At 49.6% G+C, this 16,646-nt stretch overlaps 1 protein-coding gene across 1 annotated transcript in view; it reads right to left on the reverse strand.

Annotated features, from left to right (window-relative positions):
* The window catches only part of MYT1 (myelin transcription factor 1), a gene marked incomplete at both ends in the record, with an annotated part of 61,961 nt that overhangs the window by 24,867 nt on the left and 20,448 nt on the right, over positions 1-16,646 (reverse strand). The window contains 6 exons of the mRNA XM_084217840.1: positions 13-885; positions 1,690-1,937; positions 2,654-2,716; positions 5,852-5,882; positions 7,762-7,816; positions 14,836-14,936. Of these exons, the coding sequence (XP_084073966.1) occupies positions 13-885; positions 1,690-1,937; positions 2,654-2,716; positions 5,852-5,882; positions 7,762-7,816; positions 14,836-14,936 (1,371 nt within the window). The remainder of the gene's footprint in view (positions 1-12; positions 886-1,689; positions 1,938-2,653; positions 2,717-5,851; positions 5,883-7,761; positions 7,817-14,835; positions 14,937-16,646) is intronic.

Below are 16,646 nucleotides of genomic sequence, written 5' to 3' on the forward strand. Positions count from 1 at the left end.
TTCGTCCCATACCTTTGCCGTAGTAGCTCTTCCGGATGCTGTCCAGCGGTTTGTTCTGTTTGTCCTCCACCTGGAAGTGCTTCACGTGCTCTCCTGGCAGCCGGCTGGGCTCCCGCACGATTTTCACCTGCTCGGCTTTCAGGGCAATGGCTTGCTCCAGCAGCCCCAGGTTGCCCCTGGTCATCATGTCGTACATCTCCGACTCATCCGTCACGGCTGATTTCTGGGAGCGGGCATCGTCGTCCTTGTCGTCATCCGACCGGACCTCCACGATGACCGAGTACTCGGGCTTGGGGCTGAACTGCCCTTCACAGTGGCTTTTCTGGGGGTCCTGAGAAGTGTGAGGAGCTTCCTCGCAGATCACTTCAGGAGCCATCTCCTCCTCCTCTTCCTCCTCCTCTTCTTCCTCTTCCTCCTCCTCCTCCTCATCCTCTTCCTCCTCTTCCTCTTCCTCATCATCCTCCTCATCATCATCCTCCTCATCCTCTTCTTCTGCTTCAGCCTTTTCCAGTTTGCAGGACTCCTCTCCATTGGTGTCGTCCCGGGGCTCCGGACACAACTCGCTGCTGCGCTCGCTGGTGACCTCGATGACCTCCTCCGCGTCCTCCGTCTGGATGATGATCTCCTTGTCGCACTCCTCCTCCACCAACTCCTCTCCTGCATCCTCGTGGACCAAATGCACGACGTTGGACGCTGGCTTGGAGCCCTGCAGCTCTGCTTCGGGCAGCTGCCCTTCGATGGCGAGAGTTTCCTCTGCTATTTGGCCTAAGTTTAGGAGAGAGTTGGCGATTATTTCTTGGTAGCTGCTGTAGTTGGCCTTGCTGGGCCCAGATGTACTTGTGGCTGTGTTTTGTCCGTAGTGGGTTGATTTTGCTGGGCTTCTCTCTGAAGGGGGGAAAGAAGGAATAGAAAGAAGAAGGGGAAAAGAAAGAAAAGATGGAAAAGAACAAAAAAAAAAAAAAAAGTGAGGAAATGAGAAAAGGAGAAAAAGAAGAAAGGAGGAAAAGGGAAAAGGAGGGGAAAGAGAAAAGAAGAGGGAATAAAAAAGGAGGCAAAGAAAGTAATTATATAAACTCATAAAATACAACTTTGTTTTGCTTAAACTTAATTAAAACCAGAGCCTGGAAGTTCTACCTCTGGAGCATCCTAAGTTATTGAATTTGGGGATGGCAGGTGGAAAGAGGATTTCTACATGCAGCTCAATGCACTGTCTGCCCACTGCCACCCCTAATGTCTGTGCTCCCGAGGCCAGGGCTCCAAGCCAGTGAGCAAGGCAGTGTCAGGACCCCAGCTGAAGATCCATGTCCTTCTCCATGTCTTTTTGCTGCCACTCCTCTGCTCTTAGATAGTGGCCGGGTCTGTCCAGGGAGGAGGGTCCTGCTGAGCCCCTCATGGCACCTGTGTGGGACCCCCATCACACAGCCAGCTCCTCTGTGCTTTCCATGAGTCTGTCCCTAGGGAGCATCCCTGAAGGAAAAGCTCTCATTTTTAAAGCACTGGAGGCACTGTGCCTTCTCAGTGCCTTAACCCGAGCATTGTCATTGTGCTTCTACCCAACAATGGGTCCCCCAGTAACTGAGGCACCCATCCTGTACATAGTCCAGAGGAGCTATAACTCCTGGCTGTTAACCCTTCCTGCTCATTCTTCATCTGCAGGACACAGCTCTGCCATCAATAATGATGAAGCACCTTCTGCTGCCTCGGGGCTGCGGGTCTCCTCCTGCTCCATGGCCTCTGCCTCGTCCTCCTCCAGCATCCCCTCGGACTCATCAGAGCCAGACTCCTCCTTGGCGTCGGCCTCCTCGCTGCCGTCGCTGTCGATGTTGTAGCCTTCATCCAAGGCCAGTTTGAGCGGGTGGGATTTCCTCTTGGACACCAGATGTTCGGCCTCAGCATCCTGAAGTTTCCTCTTCTTGGCTAGAGGGCAGCTTTGTAAACTGGAGATAGGATCAAGGAGCAGAGAGGAGGCATTGCTGAGTGAGAGAGGCCTGGCTACCTCATCCCAACCGGTTAGGCAAATGTAAGTGGGACAAATGTGCAAGAAATACTACCAAAAAAATCATCCAGCACCCCAGATTTTTAGCTGGTTTAACCTCTGTGGCCACATGTGCTCTTAGACCTTGACTTTGTGCAACTACATCAACTTTTTTTCCAGAAATCAGAACACAAATGCTGGGATGTGGCTTCCCAGGACTAATGTTGGTGATGGGCACCATGAAACCAGCCACAGAGTGTAGAACCAGCCCCTGGAACACATCCACCAACTGCTCCAATTTCACTGTTCATGCGGTGATGAAAACCCTCAGTTAGGGCTTGCATGACCTCCAAGGCAGCTAGTGTGTTCTCATTTGCCTTCCCCATCCACAGAGACACCAGGCAGACCAACATCTCTGCCCATCAGCAGCTCCCACCAACCCCAGACAGCTGAATCCAGCACTTCTGGCCAATTTTGAAGTCTGTAGGAAAGCTGCTATGAGTCTGGAGAACCAGATCTCCCCAGGATCCCTTAGGGACTGATGGAGAGCCAGAAACAAGAAGATTTGGGGCAGACAAGTCAGACTGCTGCTCTGAACCCGACTTTCTCCAGTGAACACCTGTCTTTGGCTCTGTTGCTCACATTTTTCCATCCCCACTGCCTCGAACCCCACCTCACCTTCTGTGTCTCGCATACTTCCCACGGATATGTCCTGAGCCATTACAGCCTGGGGTTGGACAGCTGGGGGGGAAACAAACAACCATCAGGAACAGCAAGAGAACCCAGAGGATTAATGAGGATTGTATCACCTACAGTCAGTTAAACAGGTCCTGTGCCCAAGGAACAAGCTAACTGCAAACAGGAAGTTAATTTCCTTCAAATGGTTCCGTTTCTCCCTTTGAATTCCAAGGGAGGAGGGCAGGAGAGCAGCCTTGCAGTTTGCTAAAAATTAATGAAATTACTCACCCCATTTAATTAGATGAACAGTTTGCCATAGTTTTATGAGTGTGTTTAATTAAAGATTTGCATGTGTGAGAGCAAGCTTTTAAAGGCAGACAGCAACTGCACTCTGCCTCCCTGCTGCTACTCTCCAGTTTTCTTTTTCTCCGGAGGAAAACATGGGATTTTCCCTTATCTGGTGGCTTGTCAGGGAACTGGGGCCACTTACAGTAAGAAATGTGTTTATTTTGGGGAAGAGCAGACGGGGACTTTCTCAAGGAGGTTTTAGCCAGACACGTTGGATGGAGATCCCCAGGACTAAAATCCTCAAAACCTCGCTTTTGGGGGAATGGATGGGATTTAAGTGACAAGATCTCCCAAATCCCTGCAATTTTTTTCTTGCTGTTCTGCAGAAGAAGATGAGTTAAAGGCTTGCAGGGAGCTCTGAGCCCGCTCACAGCCACTGCTGCCTTCACTTGAGCATCCCTCACACGGGACCACAAGCCTCCCCTGCAGGGGTAATTAGTCCCAGCTTCAGGAGCTGTAAGGGCTCCAGATAAGAAGCATTAAAGCAAACATTTTCTGGCAAAACCAGATTATGGCATTGATTATAGGATGCCCAAGTGACTTGCCTGATGTCTGAGGAATTCTGGAGTCGTGTAGGATTAATAACCTCATTTAGCACTGTATCACCCCCAGCCTGGGAAGCTGGAGGAGCTAATGAAATCTCTTGATGACAGTGCAAAGGGAGAAAGCATCACCAGCCCAGAGTGGATCTGGCCAGGATGTTATTCTCAGAGTAAAAGACATGGGACAACATTAAAGTCAGGCTTTAGGGACTCGGAGTTTTGCTCTCAGCAGAGCTCAGCCCTTGCAGAAAGCTGAGGACACAGAGGGTCTGGCTGCACTAATGGGTGCAGCAGCTCTGGGAGCACTGGCAGGTTATTAATGCTTCAACTCCCTAGAATACAAGTCAGATCTTTGTGTTCAAAACCCACAATTCAACCCAAAACCTGGGCTGCTGAGCTGCCAGGAGAGTAGGAATCCTTCCTTCAGGGAGACTGACTGGCTTTAGGTTAGCAAAGCAAATGCTGAGAGGGCAATTGGTGGCACCACATCCCCTAAGGGGATGCAGTGCTCTGGGGAGGTAGAAGCTGATCCCCTTCCTGCTGTCCCCTTTGCTTGTGACCTGGCTTGAACCCATGGTGCTGCACATCCTCCAGGGCCATCTCTTGTGGGATGGGTCCCAGCTCTCCTGGCATCCACACACAGCCCCAGCCCCACCACACCTGGGGCCTGGCCTGACAGCAGTGTCCCTTCTCCACCAGGACACTCGAGGTCATGGAGAACAAGATCTCATCCCACTAACATGTGCAACTGGAAGAGGAAGCTTCCCTCTTTGCTGCTGATGATCTAGAAGTCTATTTAATTTTAATTGTCCTCAGGCCTGACTGAGGCTGCTCTGTCCCAAGCAGCCCCAACCACACTTTCAGTGACTGCACACCAAAAGACAGAGCAGTGTTTATGTCACCAGTGACTTGCCTGAAAAAGGCCTTTTTCAGTGGCAAACAGCAGCAGCTCTGATGAAGATGTTATAGGGTTTTATAAGTTTTCCTGAATCAAAAAGCCGATTACCCATCACCCCATTTTTAATGTGGTTTAATGAAGCCTGCAATAAAAAGTGTGTAGGAAAGAGACAAGTGGTTCAGCATCGAGGTTTGCTGAAGCAGGTGTCGATTTGGGATGTTTCTGGCTTCACTTTGTTGATTTAATGCCTTTAAAAAGCACCAGCACAAAGGTGATGCTCTACATGCTCTGGGCCAGGCTTTCCCTCCCCACTCTCCGCTGGGGAGTTTTCGTGTATTTTGGCACGAGTCCCGACAGGGGAAACGGGCTTCGAGGTATATTAAAGCTGCTCTCCATCTCTCAAGAGCCACCACACCGAACGGCTCCCCCCCTCTCCGCTGCCTTCATCTGCTTGACAAAAGGGCTTCTTATTGTTATGCAGACGATGCCCTGCTTCCAATTAGTCGATTAATCGTCCAGTTATTCAGGCAATTAGGTGACAGCTGCAGAGATGGCTTTGTGGAGCACTCTGTCCTGCCCCTTAGATATGTCACCTGCTCCAATTACCACCTCCACTCAAGTGTTCAGCAATAAAAGTTGGAGAAGGGGCATGCCCAGTGCTGGCTCCTCCCGGCTCTCCAGAGTAATCCCAGAGTGGAGGAGCAAAATGCCCTGAAATTGGGTTGGTTTAGGTGCAATTACTCTTTGACACACGCGGGAGGCTGCAAGGAGAGGCAGCCCCTGCTCTTAGTGCCTGTCCAGGTTAAAAGCTCCTACCTCTGGCATGAGTCCCTATGCAAGGTTTAGTGGGAGCTTGCAGGTGGGGGAGGCTGTTACATCTAATGAGAAGCTCTGGAGGCTGCACAGGCTCTGCTCCTGCTCTCTTGGCCGCTGCTGTTGGCATCCCAGCACTGCTAAATGAGTGACAACAGGAGCTTGGTGACTGAGCAGAGGACAGGGGGGCTGAAGGAGCATCCAGCACCAGAAGTGATGTGACAGATATGTGGGAAAAAACCTCTGCTTAATAGGATGGTGTCCCCAATGATCCTGAAACACAAACCCTGGGCATTAGGTTTGACTGGGGTTTAGATCTGGGGTGGGACAGCCGATGGCTGGAGGGTCTCCAGTGTAATGTCATTCATCCAGAGCTGCAGTTTATTTCTTTAACTCTTGTGATTCCCCTGATTTGTAGTCTAGTGGTACCCTGAGGACTTGAACACAACCACCATTAGAAGCCCCCCAGCAAGACCCCATTAGTCCCATGAGTTGGCTGCCCTCACCCAGGTTTCCCAGCTGAGGGGCTTCTCTCAAGCCAGTCCCAACATGTTCCCCCCCATCCCTCCCTTGGCCAAGCAGGAGCAGGGTCCTTACCTCACCTCCTGGCCGATGAGCTCCGTGGGCACTGGGCAAAGGGCAGGATGCAGCAATGGAAACAAACACAAGGTCAGAAACAAACCAGAGGTGCCCAGCCCCCCGAGACTGAAACTCTCCTGCCAGCAGCTGGGTTTCTGTTTCCTCCCTGGACATCCCATTTGGAAAAGAAAGGGACAATGTTTCCTGTTGTCCTTTGTTGCATGCCTGCCTGTGGCAAATTATAATCCTGCCTTGTAAATCCTCACACCCGTGCTGATTTTCAAGCAGGTGAGTGCACACTGGCAGCATCAGGGACTGCCTCTGTTCTTTGAATCCATGATGACTTTGAAGTCAATGGAGCTATTCTGACATGCATGCATGTAACTCAAACACTTCTAAATAAAGACTGAGCTTTCTAATGCCTTCATCTCTCTTTTTGGCCTTTAAAGCTGCTCATCAATTTCTTCTTTCACACTTCACAGCTGTTTTCCTGCAATGGCTACGTTCACCTCTATAACACCAGCATCTTTCTCCTCTCCCTGTCCCATCAGACTGATGCAGGAGTCCCCTGCCAATGCTCAGACAGATGGCTGGGATTTCTTACTCGGGGTATAGGGTAAACAAGAGTTTGTAGGACTTTTAGGGATTATTCCCCACTTGTGAATAATGGGCTTCTCACTCCTCACAACAAGAACATACAACAACCTCACATCGCAGCTGAAACCATACATCCAGCCAGGAATCCAAATAATCAAGAGGAAAAAAAAAAAAAATCCCTCAGCACAAGTCTAAATTTGCCCAGGCTAAAAACCATAACACGTTTGCTCAATTTGTTTGAGCTAATTGGGTTTCCTGGGATCCAGCTCCCAGTGGGATGACTCACAAGCTTCAACAAACTGGAGGCAGTGACGAGTCCCAGGGTGCAGGCAATAAATTACCTTTTCACATCGAGAAACCCAGATTCAAGTGTGGAAAAGGCAGGGTGTGAGAAAATAAATAGAATCAGGGCAGTCTCATTTGCAACCTGAATGAGCACCTTTGTGTACGTGCAACAAAGCAATGAAATCCAAATATTCAAGTTCAGCGCAACACAGCTGGCAACATCTGGGTTGGATTTTGTTTTTAAAAGGTGCAGATGCTGTAAAGAGCAAGGAGGAAGGAAGGTGAGGACAAAAGGAAGGTGGCCCAGCCAAGCTGTAGCATGAAGCTGCAGTCCCTGCAGCCATCACACCTTTCCAACCTTGTTGGTTCCTCACTTTCAGCCACCTTTGTCACTCGTCACATCTACAGCCACAAAAATGAACCATAAAATAGAGATGCTGGTCTGTAACCATCATCCATGGCTATGGGAATACCTGAGGTGACACCCTGGCCTCTATCAGAGCCTCTCATCTCCTCCCAGACAGAAAACATGCACAGAATTTCAGTTCCAGTTCTTCTTCTTCTTCTTTTTTTTTTTTTAATCCAGAAATAAATCACAATCAATCTTTGCATTAACCAGTTGTTTGTCCCCCCATCCCTGCCGGGGCATGGCCCATTTGCTTCTGCAGCATGAGCTACTTCTGCCAGGCACTCTCAGATGTGTGACTTCAAAGCTGCTGGCAGAATGAGCCTGATGAAAGCCCTGGGAGCTGATCTGAAGCTCCAGTGATTGCCATCCCCTACAGCAAAGCAGGCACAGGGGCTTTTTCCTTATTTGCTTGTTATTTTCCTTCAACTGACTGTAGTGGATGAGGGTTAAATATCATAAGGACCTATAAAGTTTTGTGGCTGGGACTTTTGCAGGTTTTTTTAGACAAATTTCAGTGGGGTTTAGGCAGGGGTAGGGACCAGTTGAGAGTTAAGCCTGGACTTGAAAAACCAAAGCCTATTTGGAGCAAGGGAAGTGCAGGGAGATGAGGTCTGCACAGCCCAGTGCTCCCACTCACCTCGGATAGACTTGGATCGCGTGCGTGCTCTCTTATCATCATTTTCTAAACTCATCTGCAACAGAAAGAAAAAAACCATTACTGAAAGATAGCCAGAAAATCATCATTAAAGGACAAGCTCGTATGTGGTTTGGCTTTGTGGGTGGCTGGGAAAGATTTCCTGTGTTTTTGAGATGGAGGCTTCTTACCTTGCTGCTGTTGTTCAACCCACAGTGCCCAGATTTAGAAATTTTGAATTAATTTCCACATCCTGGGACACAGGAAGGACTTTGTCTGTTGAGTGGCACAGAGGAACAAACACCCAGATGTGTTGGCTGTGCACGAGATAGCCCTTGTTAAAGGCAGAGCTGATTTCTCTGGATTTACAGCACAGAACTGCTGTGAGCACCTGGGTGGAATGCCAACACAGAATCAGAAATCTCTGAATATGTGTCTGAGCTGATCTCCAGCCTGAACAAGGGCAATTTTTCACAAGTGCCCTAAAGAACAACCTCTCCTCTCTGCTTAAATTTGCCACAAAGATGACTGCATCTAAATAACTCACAACATGGACATCAAACGCAAGGTCTGCAGGGAACACGGGCATGAATAAGTAACATCAGGGACTTCAAAGTTCTGGATATTAATTAAACATCACCACATGCCACAAGGTAGCAGAAGTCTGAAGTGCAGCCACCTCTGGGGGTACAGCACCTTTGAAACCAGGCAGTGCCTGGAGGTGGGAGCAGGAAAGCAGGGACCTCCATGGCATGGCTGGAATGATATAAGTGGGATTTCATTAATGTTGTCAAAGGAGCTGCTGAAGTGGTCAAGGAACTGCTTTCTGCTTTTCTTGACACAGATGCCCTCTCTGCAGGCAGGAGTGTTTGGCTGTAAATGCCAAGGGGGAATGGCAAGATCAGGGTGTGAGCAGGGCAGGGGGTCAGAGCCTGCTAGGCTGGGAAGACAATTTGGGTTTTACTGCAGCATTACCACGTGGGACATTTCCTCCAGAGATTACAAGGACAGAGAAAAGGAGGTGAAAGAACCATTTACAAGTGGGACTTGACGTAATAAAAACCAACTCTCTTTGTAACATCCTCTACAGGCCCAGTTAGAGAAGGCACAAGCCAGCTCCTGTATTATTCCTAAATGAGGAGTTTCCATGGCTCCAGCACCCCTGACAGAGCAGGGACACCACCTCTGCTGTCTCTGGTCCAGGGGCAGGAAGGGACATACACGTAGAGCATGTGCTGCTCCAGGGGCAGTAGGGATGGTACAGGTAGGGTAAAAAGTGCTGCTGAATCCCCACATGCACCCTAAAAACGTCTTGATGAATGCTGCTCCCAGTTCCCAGGGGCTCCTCACCCTCAAAGGAGGCACTGCTTGGTCCTTTCCCTGAGGTTTAGGAGCAGCAAAGAGGGAGGGAGGGAGGCTGTTGGGACAGGCAGGGAGAGGGGACCACGGTCTCCAGCCCTTGGGGCATCACAGCTAAAAACCCCTCAGAGGAGGGATGAAGTTTTCCCCAGGCACCTCTCTCCTTCCCACTGCCACCTTCCAGGAATTCAAAGTTATCACACAATGATTTGTTAGATGGGGAGGTTGGAGAGGAAAGAAGAAAAAAGAAAATAAGGGGGGGGTATAGGGGAATCAAAACCTGGAGCAATTTATGCACCCTGTCAGCATTCAGCTCATGGCACGGCGGTGTTGTGCTCCGCGTTTATTACAATCTTCCCAACAGCACAGCAGACAATTACTATAATTTGTATTTTTAAAGCCCCATTCCCTGCGGACCAATGGCTCTGGTTTAAAGAGTGGAGAGGAGCAGGTGTCACAGGGACTTCATTACATTTATGAGCCTCCCAGCGCCGGCGCGCGGAGCTCGCTCCCTAACGCCGCCAGCGCCACAGCACCTTGCACTGCTGGGAGCCTCCACCAACAGCAACCCCAGAGAGGCCTTTCTCTGTCTTTTTCCTCTCTCTTTATTTCCTCTTTTGACAATTCTCACAGGGGATCGGTGTGTGATGGGGCAATATGGGTTTCCTGCAGATCAAAGGGGCAGAGGAGGTCAGGCTGTGGGGAGGGCAATGGGCAGTGCCTGTGAGGGGCCAGGACCCACACAGACAGCATGGAAGAGCAAAGCAAAATTTCATTTTTCTTAGCCAGACAGGTGGGACGGGCTCAAGCTGCTTATCTATAAATAGGGGAGATCCCATTTCAGGTCACATTTGTCTTTGGGAGTTAAATATCATGTGAGCTGGCATGCAGGCTCCTCACTACACCACAGCACCTCAGAGCAATTCCTCCCATTGCCTCCCATTCCTCTTCCAAGCCAGGATCAAACACCCTGGGAAGGCAGGAGCAGATTCAGTCACCACATGGGCAAAGGGGACAGGAGCCACCTAAGGCAGGGACAGACCCACAGAGTCACAGAATTCTCAGGGCTGGAAGGGACATCTGGTGACCCAACCTTGCTAAGGACCAAAGAATGGAAAAGCCAAATAGGCTGCCTTGTTTGGCCTATTCTACCAAAAAAAACCCCAAAAAACCTCACCACCACCACCACAAAACCAAAACAACCCAACTCCAAATTTCTAGATTATTGGAAGTTTTTTCCATAAGGAACACCCCATGGCTTGTTGAGAGATCCTGATACAGCCCAACTGCTGTGTTTTTATAATGTTTCACTTACATCAGCGTTGGGATGGGGAGGGCTCTGTGCTCCCAGATTCTGTTTTCTACCATCAAGCTTCTTTTTTTTTTAGCTTAAACCAACATCAGGATCATCCTCAAAAATCCTCCTTTCCCTTCAAAGTGCAGAAACACCAGGAATAAGATCCATTATGGAGCTCAGCCCCTGCTCCTCCTCAGGCAACCTAAAGAACTGGCAGAGCCCTGACTGTGCTTCTGGAGCCTCTGTGATATCAGGCTCAGATGCAGGAAGGTTACATGAAACCATTGTCCTTTATTGTTGCCTTCTCAGCCAGAAGCCCTCTAGACAGATCGTTTTAATGTGAAATTTCAGGTCACACAGTGCATGTTTGCAGTCCTGGAGACCGACAGGCTATTTTCATTAGGTCTCTCTCTTGTTCACATAACAGCCAGGCTGAGGAGCTGTCTGGATTTCAGTCTTATTGCTTTAACTCTGAATGAAAACAAAGCAGCCCAAAAGGAAACCTGCAAATAAATTATTGCTGCCAGATGCCAGTCCCAAGCACATTAGTCTGGCTGGAAAAGACAGAGGTTTATTCCACACCTCCTCACCTTATGCATGGGTTATCTCTAAGATTAAATCAAAATCAGCATCTACCAAGTTTCCTGACCCAATACTACAGGAAAGGGCCCTATGCTGGGTCTCAGGGTACTCCCTTCAGGATTCAGATCAGTGGTAGTCAGGGTAACCTTGGGAATGTGACTGCATCTCTATGTTCCCCTTTCCCCCCTCTTTTCTCTCTAAAAGTAAGAAATGTCCCCTATCCTGTTTACCCTCACTAAGGAGCTCCCTGACACGAACAGATTACAATTTTTAATGATAATTTGTCAATGCTGCAGACTTAAATCAATGATGTTCAGACAGATAAACTTGAATAAGAGTGTAACCCGAGCACAGTGTGAATTTTAACAGCCAGATTCTACAGCCCAGGTCTTGTTCTGCTGCCAAGACAGCAATACAGCACGGATCTGAAGTTTCATTTTATGGAGTACCTACAGGGTTGACATTTTCTTCTTCCTTCTTGTCTTAATACACATTCCCTTTGCATTGGGAGCCCGAGGAATGTAACAGAACACAAACCCACTGGGAGCCCAGCACGTGCTGATGCCCAGGTGTGCCTGGGCTTCGACAGCTCTATGCAAATCTGCCATTAAAGGCCCTGCTGAAATTCCCCCCGGTCAGCAGTAATACTTTATATGTATTCAAGAGCACCACGGAGCTCAGAGAAAATAAACATGCTGAAAAACCCTTCAGCTGGACAAAGGGAGGTGAGGATTCAGCAGGAATATTTATTTTACACTGAAAGCAGCAGAGCTTCCATCGGTGCTCATTTGTAGATGTAGCAAAATGCCAATTGCAAGAAGCAGCATCTGAGCTTTAGAGGGACAGACAGACACACAGTGCCTCTATTTTTAGTTTTTAAACCCCCCCCAACTTATATTTGCTTAGCAGCAGAAGGAAAGTGCCAGAAGAAATGACATTTTTTCCTACAGAGTTGTTGAAAAGGGGTTTTCTGCTTGGTCCTTCCCCTCTTGAAGATCCAAAGAGTCCCTTCTTTAGCTCCTCAAGGGAAAAGGCAGCCAAACTTCCTCTCAGTGAGGATGGGTTGGATGGCCTATCCTCATTTCTCCTCTCTTTTGTTTCCTTTGAGGAATTCCTCCTTGGCTGTTGCAGGCTGAACACGGGTGGAGAGACCTGGATCTGGGTCTCCAAATTTCTCCCCTTTCCTCTCTATAAAGCACCATGGCATCTTTGTTCATTGCAGAAAACGAGGAGGACTTTGTCCTGCTGGACCTTCTCTAGCTGTGAATTTTCAAAATAAATAAATAAGGGGTGATGGAGGAAGAAATACTCTTGATCAACAGTGTGCCTCTACTTTTAAAAAAAGGCTCAATAGTAGCTCCCAGCTGCTATTTTATAACCACACTCTGAGATTAGAGGGATTTTTTTTTCCTTCTCCTTCCTTCAGGGTCTTCCTAGCTGCTTGATTTAAATCCTCCTGACATTCCACCTATTGTGAGTCCTGTTCTCAGCTGAATAAGCTCCCGTCTGCCTTTTGCTCTGACTGCTTCCAGGAAAGGACACCCTGCACGGTGTTCCCGGGCTCCGAGTCGGGGAGGGGGGAGGATTTTGCCTTGACATGTCGAAATGCAAACCCACAGCTTGTACCCACCTCGAATCTGACACTCCAGCTGTGTCACAAACATCCTCCTGAAGCCGTGCTGTCACTTTGCATTTGCAGGAAGGGTCCAGCCCCCCCCAGAATCACCCAGCGCTGCGAGTGAAGCGTTTCCCGAGCGCTGCCGCGATGGCAGCAGCATCCTCCACACTCGGGGGAAGCGGAGCAGAAAAGCTGCTCCTGAGCATCACATCTGACACAGGCGCAGCTGCACCGCTGCCTCCACAGCGCTGACAGCCCAGCATTAGGCTGGCTGATTGCAGAGGCCGTGCTTGGAGTTGACACACACCTTCCTCTCCACTCCTGGGAAGTGCTACAGCGCGCAATCCCAATGCCGGCGAGACCCGAGCGGCTCAGTACGTGCCGACGGCTCTCGTGCCAGAAGAGGAGGGGTAGGGAAGAGGGGGGGGAAATAATTGTAGTTCTTCAATCTCATTGTTTTCCAGCTCTGTGATAAGCCAGCTGCCTTTTGCATGAGATTATCCTTGGGTGGCACAATGTGAGGGGATTGCTGAGAGCTCTGCGAAGGGGACGGCAGGGATGGGCTCTGGGGGCCCCACCACCATCCGCCCTACCTGTCCTGACAGCAGTCAGCCCTCACCAACAACAACCCACCTGCTACTCAGCTGCCTCCCAGCTAGACCCCAGTGGCACAGGGAAATAGAGATTTGGGAGGCAAAAGTTCATTTTTGCCACCAGACACCAATGTCCAGGATGAGCCCTGGCAGCAGTGTCTGAGCTCAGCTGGCTCCATGCAGAGATCAGCTCTCCCCAGCACTGCAGAGATCTCATTTCAAACCTGTCATGGGAAATTTTATCCCATGCCTGGACTTCTTTAGAGGCAAAAATAAATAAGTAAACGTGCCCCACATCCCATTGTCCTTCACTGCTGCACATCCTGTGGATTACGAGCTGTGACTGGCATGAAAAACTACATTTAAATACAATATATATTTATGAGCACACAGAGAAGTGCAAGCATGTGCACACAATGCAGATCCAAAGGTTAGAGAGTGATCAGGACCTCTCCCCCCATGAGGTAAGAGGGCTGCACACTCACACAATATCCAGGCTCCCTTCAGACTCCCCCTCCCCATCCCCTCCTCTCACCCCTGAGCCAGGCACTCTGATAAAACACAGATAAGCAGAGCTGGGGATTGCAAGAAATGGTTAATATTCGTGATGTGCTTGTTAGAGACAGAGCACCAGATGAGTGCCAGGTACTGGGAATGTTACCTTTTGTAATCATTACTTTATTAACATACGACAATCTTATTAAATCTAACCTAAGTGCTTATCTGGCAGGTTCAATAGAAAAGCCTTAATTGAGCTCATTTTAAATATAGCAACAACTGCTTACTCTGCTTTCTAAGAAGGTGTGAGCTTTCCGGGCGACACCTGCGTGCAGCTGACAGCTTGTTAGGGAAGAAGGATGTTTTTAAGTGTGGATTTTTGCTGGTTTGGAATTTTCCCAGGGTTTGGTTTATCTAGGGATACAGGAAGAATTGGTAGCATCAGTCACCTAAGGAAGCTTCCTCATCACCCAGGTGGGTCCATCCACTCACCGGAGACGGTGTCTGACTACTGAGAGGCCAAAATAGGACAGGAAGTACCATTTGTGCAATGAACAGCCCAGTTCTCTGCCTAATTAAAGCTTCCTAATCTGCTGGCAGTGAATCTGCCGGGAGGTTTGACAGCCTTGGCTGTACCTCTTTCATCAGCCACAGCTGCAGCAGTAAATGAGTGGCTGTGTTGAGCCCCGGGAGCTGTCCAGGGTCCCGGTGGGGATGAATGACTCGCTTGTCCCCTCTAAAGGCACCACAGCTTCACCTGGTGTTCAAGGGGCTCCTTCCGACCAGCCGGCGCCCGGGAGAAAGAGCCTATTTTAACAGGGCTGGGAGTGACCTAAATACCCAGATCTGAGCCACCCTTGAAGGATGGCACCGGAGAGGAAGGCAAGGATTTAAATATCTGGACTCCAAGCCAAACTTTGACAGCTGGAAGCCCTCCCTGCCCGGATTCACTACACAGGAGGCTTGGCTGGAGCGAGGAGACGGAGATTTCCAAGTGCTGCCCATCAGAACAAAGGCTCCGTTCCCCCAGCTGGTCCAGAAGGAGCTGGAGCACATGTGGCCCTTGTCCCGTGGCCAGGTCATGGGTGTGGGGGTCACTGTCCTAAAAAAGTCCTTGCTTGTGTGCCCACCTTGATGCGTGTGCCGTGCAGGCCGGCGGCTCCCTCGCAGCTGCTGATCTTCTCTCCACAGGTCCACCTCTGGCTCAGCAGCTCACCCCGAAACTCATTTTCTGGGCAGGGAGAGAGGAAAACAAGGTCAGGACCCAGAGTCAGCCCAGCCCCCCTCAGCAGCACCAACCAGAGGTAGAAATGCAGTGTTTATTCCCTGATTTCTTTAATGGCCATACAGATCCTGAGGGTCTCCATGCCCCGAGCAGGACCCCAGGGTGCTGTGCCAAGGCCAAGAGCCCAAACCATAAAGAATTTCCACCCTCAGCCTACTCCAAACACTGCAGCTCTGCTCAGCTCGGCCCTCAGTTGGAAAACACACTGTTAACAGTTGAAAATTAACATTGAAAGACTGGGATAACTCAATCTTGGAGTGATGTACATCCAAGATGGTTCGACTGTCAAAGTCCCCTTTATTTATTATGTATGTTCTGAAGCCAAGAGGGCAGCTGGAGGAACTTTTCTAGGTGTCACGGGATAATCATTTGTGTTAGAGACTCCAAACCATGTTTGAAGCACTTTGCTCTGGCCTGGACCTTCAGAAAAGGCTCAGGGCTTGAAGACAAAATCCAAAAGTTGCTGAAACATTATTCTGCTTTGGAGAAGCTCTGAGGAAAGGGAGTGGGGAGGCACAGATGGCCAAGCAGATGATGAAAACCAAAGAAAACGAGGGAAAGATAGAAACGGACAGAAGAAAGGAGAACAGAGGGGGGAAATATCAAACAAGAAGAAATAAAGATGCTTCAATAGCACATTCATAGGTCAGCACTGCCTGCCTGCTTATCTAAAGCAATTCCCTCAGCATCCTTCTCCCAGCTGCACATTTTAAAACACGAGCATCCTCTGTGGGATGCAGTAGGGGCAGGAGCAGAGAGGGTTAAACTGTGCAAACAATGGATCCTGGATAACCTGAAAGATAGCTTAGAAGATTTTTGAAAGGATGAGATGTCATGAGATTCAACCACGAGGAGGAAAAATTAGCAGCACCTGCAGATTCATCCTCTCTGGGCCTGTTTTCTCACGTGAGCCCAAGGGTGAATCCTGGAAGCTGCTGTGGCTAAATCTGGCTCAAAGTGCCATCTTATCCTTGCCAAAGACCCCATCCTCATGTCCCATGACTTCATCCCTCTAAGCAAGAGGTGAGAAAGGACTGAGTATTGGGGCAAGGAGCCTTGGCCAGGCTGAGGGTGTGTTGGCCACAGCCTTCCAGCCTGCCCCAGTCCCTCTGCCCAGCCCAGCTGGAATGGCCAAGGCAGCTGTGTCAACGCTGGAATCAGATTTCCTCTATTCCATGCTGCTTAAATGCATCTGGTCCCCAGGGAGGATCAGCTTGCACTGCTGGCTCTGCCCTTTCCACCTCCCTCTGGATCCTGGCTTCAGCAGAAATGAAGCTCAGTGGTTGTGTGAAGGACATGTCTGTTAACCCCTGCCTGGGCCACCCACGAGCAGCTGTGGGATAGTGCCTTAAATATGGTTTTTAGCCATGGGAACAGATCCCAGAGGGAACAGCATATTCTGGGGTCCCTCCTGGCACTGAGGTTGGACAGTGAGCGCTCAGAGCCTGCAGCACTTGCATCCACACCCCCTTGGAAAATTACTGAGATGCTCAGGTGGTCTGATGGATCAATCCCAAAGGAAACCAGCAGCTTTCCCCCACCACCTCCCTCCTCAGTGCCAGGACCCAGGCAGGGCTGGAGCACACACTGGAGTCTTAGGCTGCTTTTCCCCATCAACATTCATGACAAGCCACCACCATGCTCTGCCAAGTGAGG

Source organism: Fringilla coelebs, assembly GCF_963513975.1.
Source record: "Fringilla coelebs genome assembly, chromosome: 18".
Classification (NCBI taxonomy): Eukaryota; Metazoa; Chordata; class Aves; order Passeriformes; family Fringillidae; genus Fringilla; species Fringilla coelebs.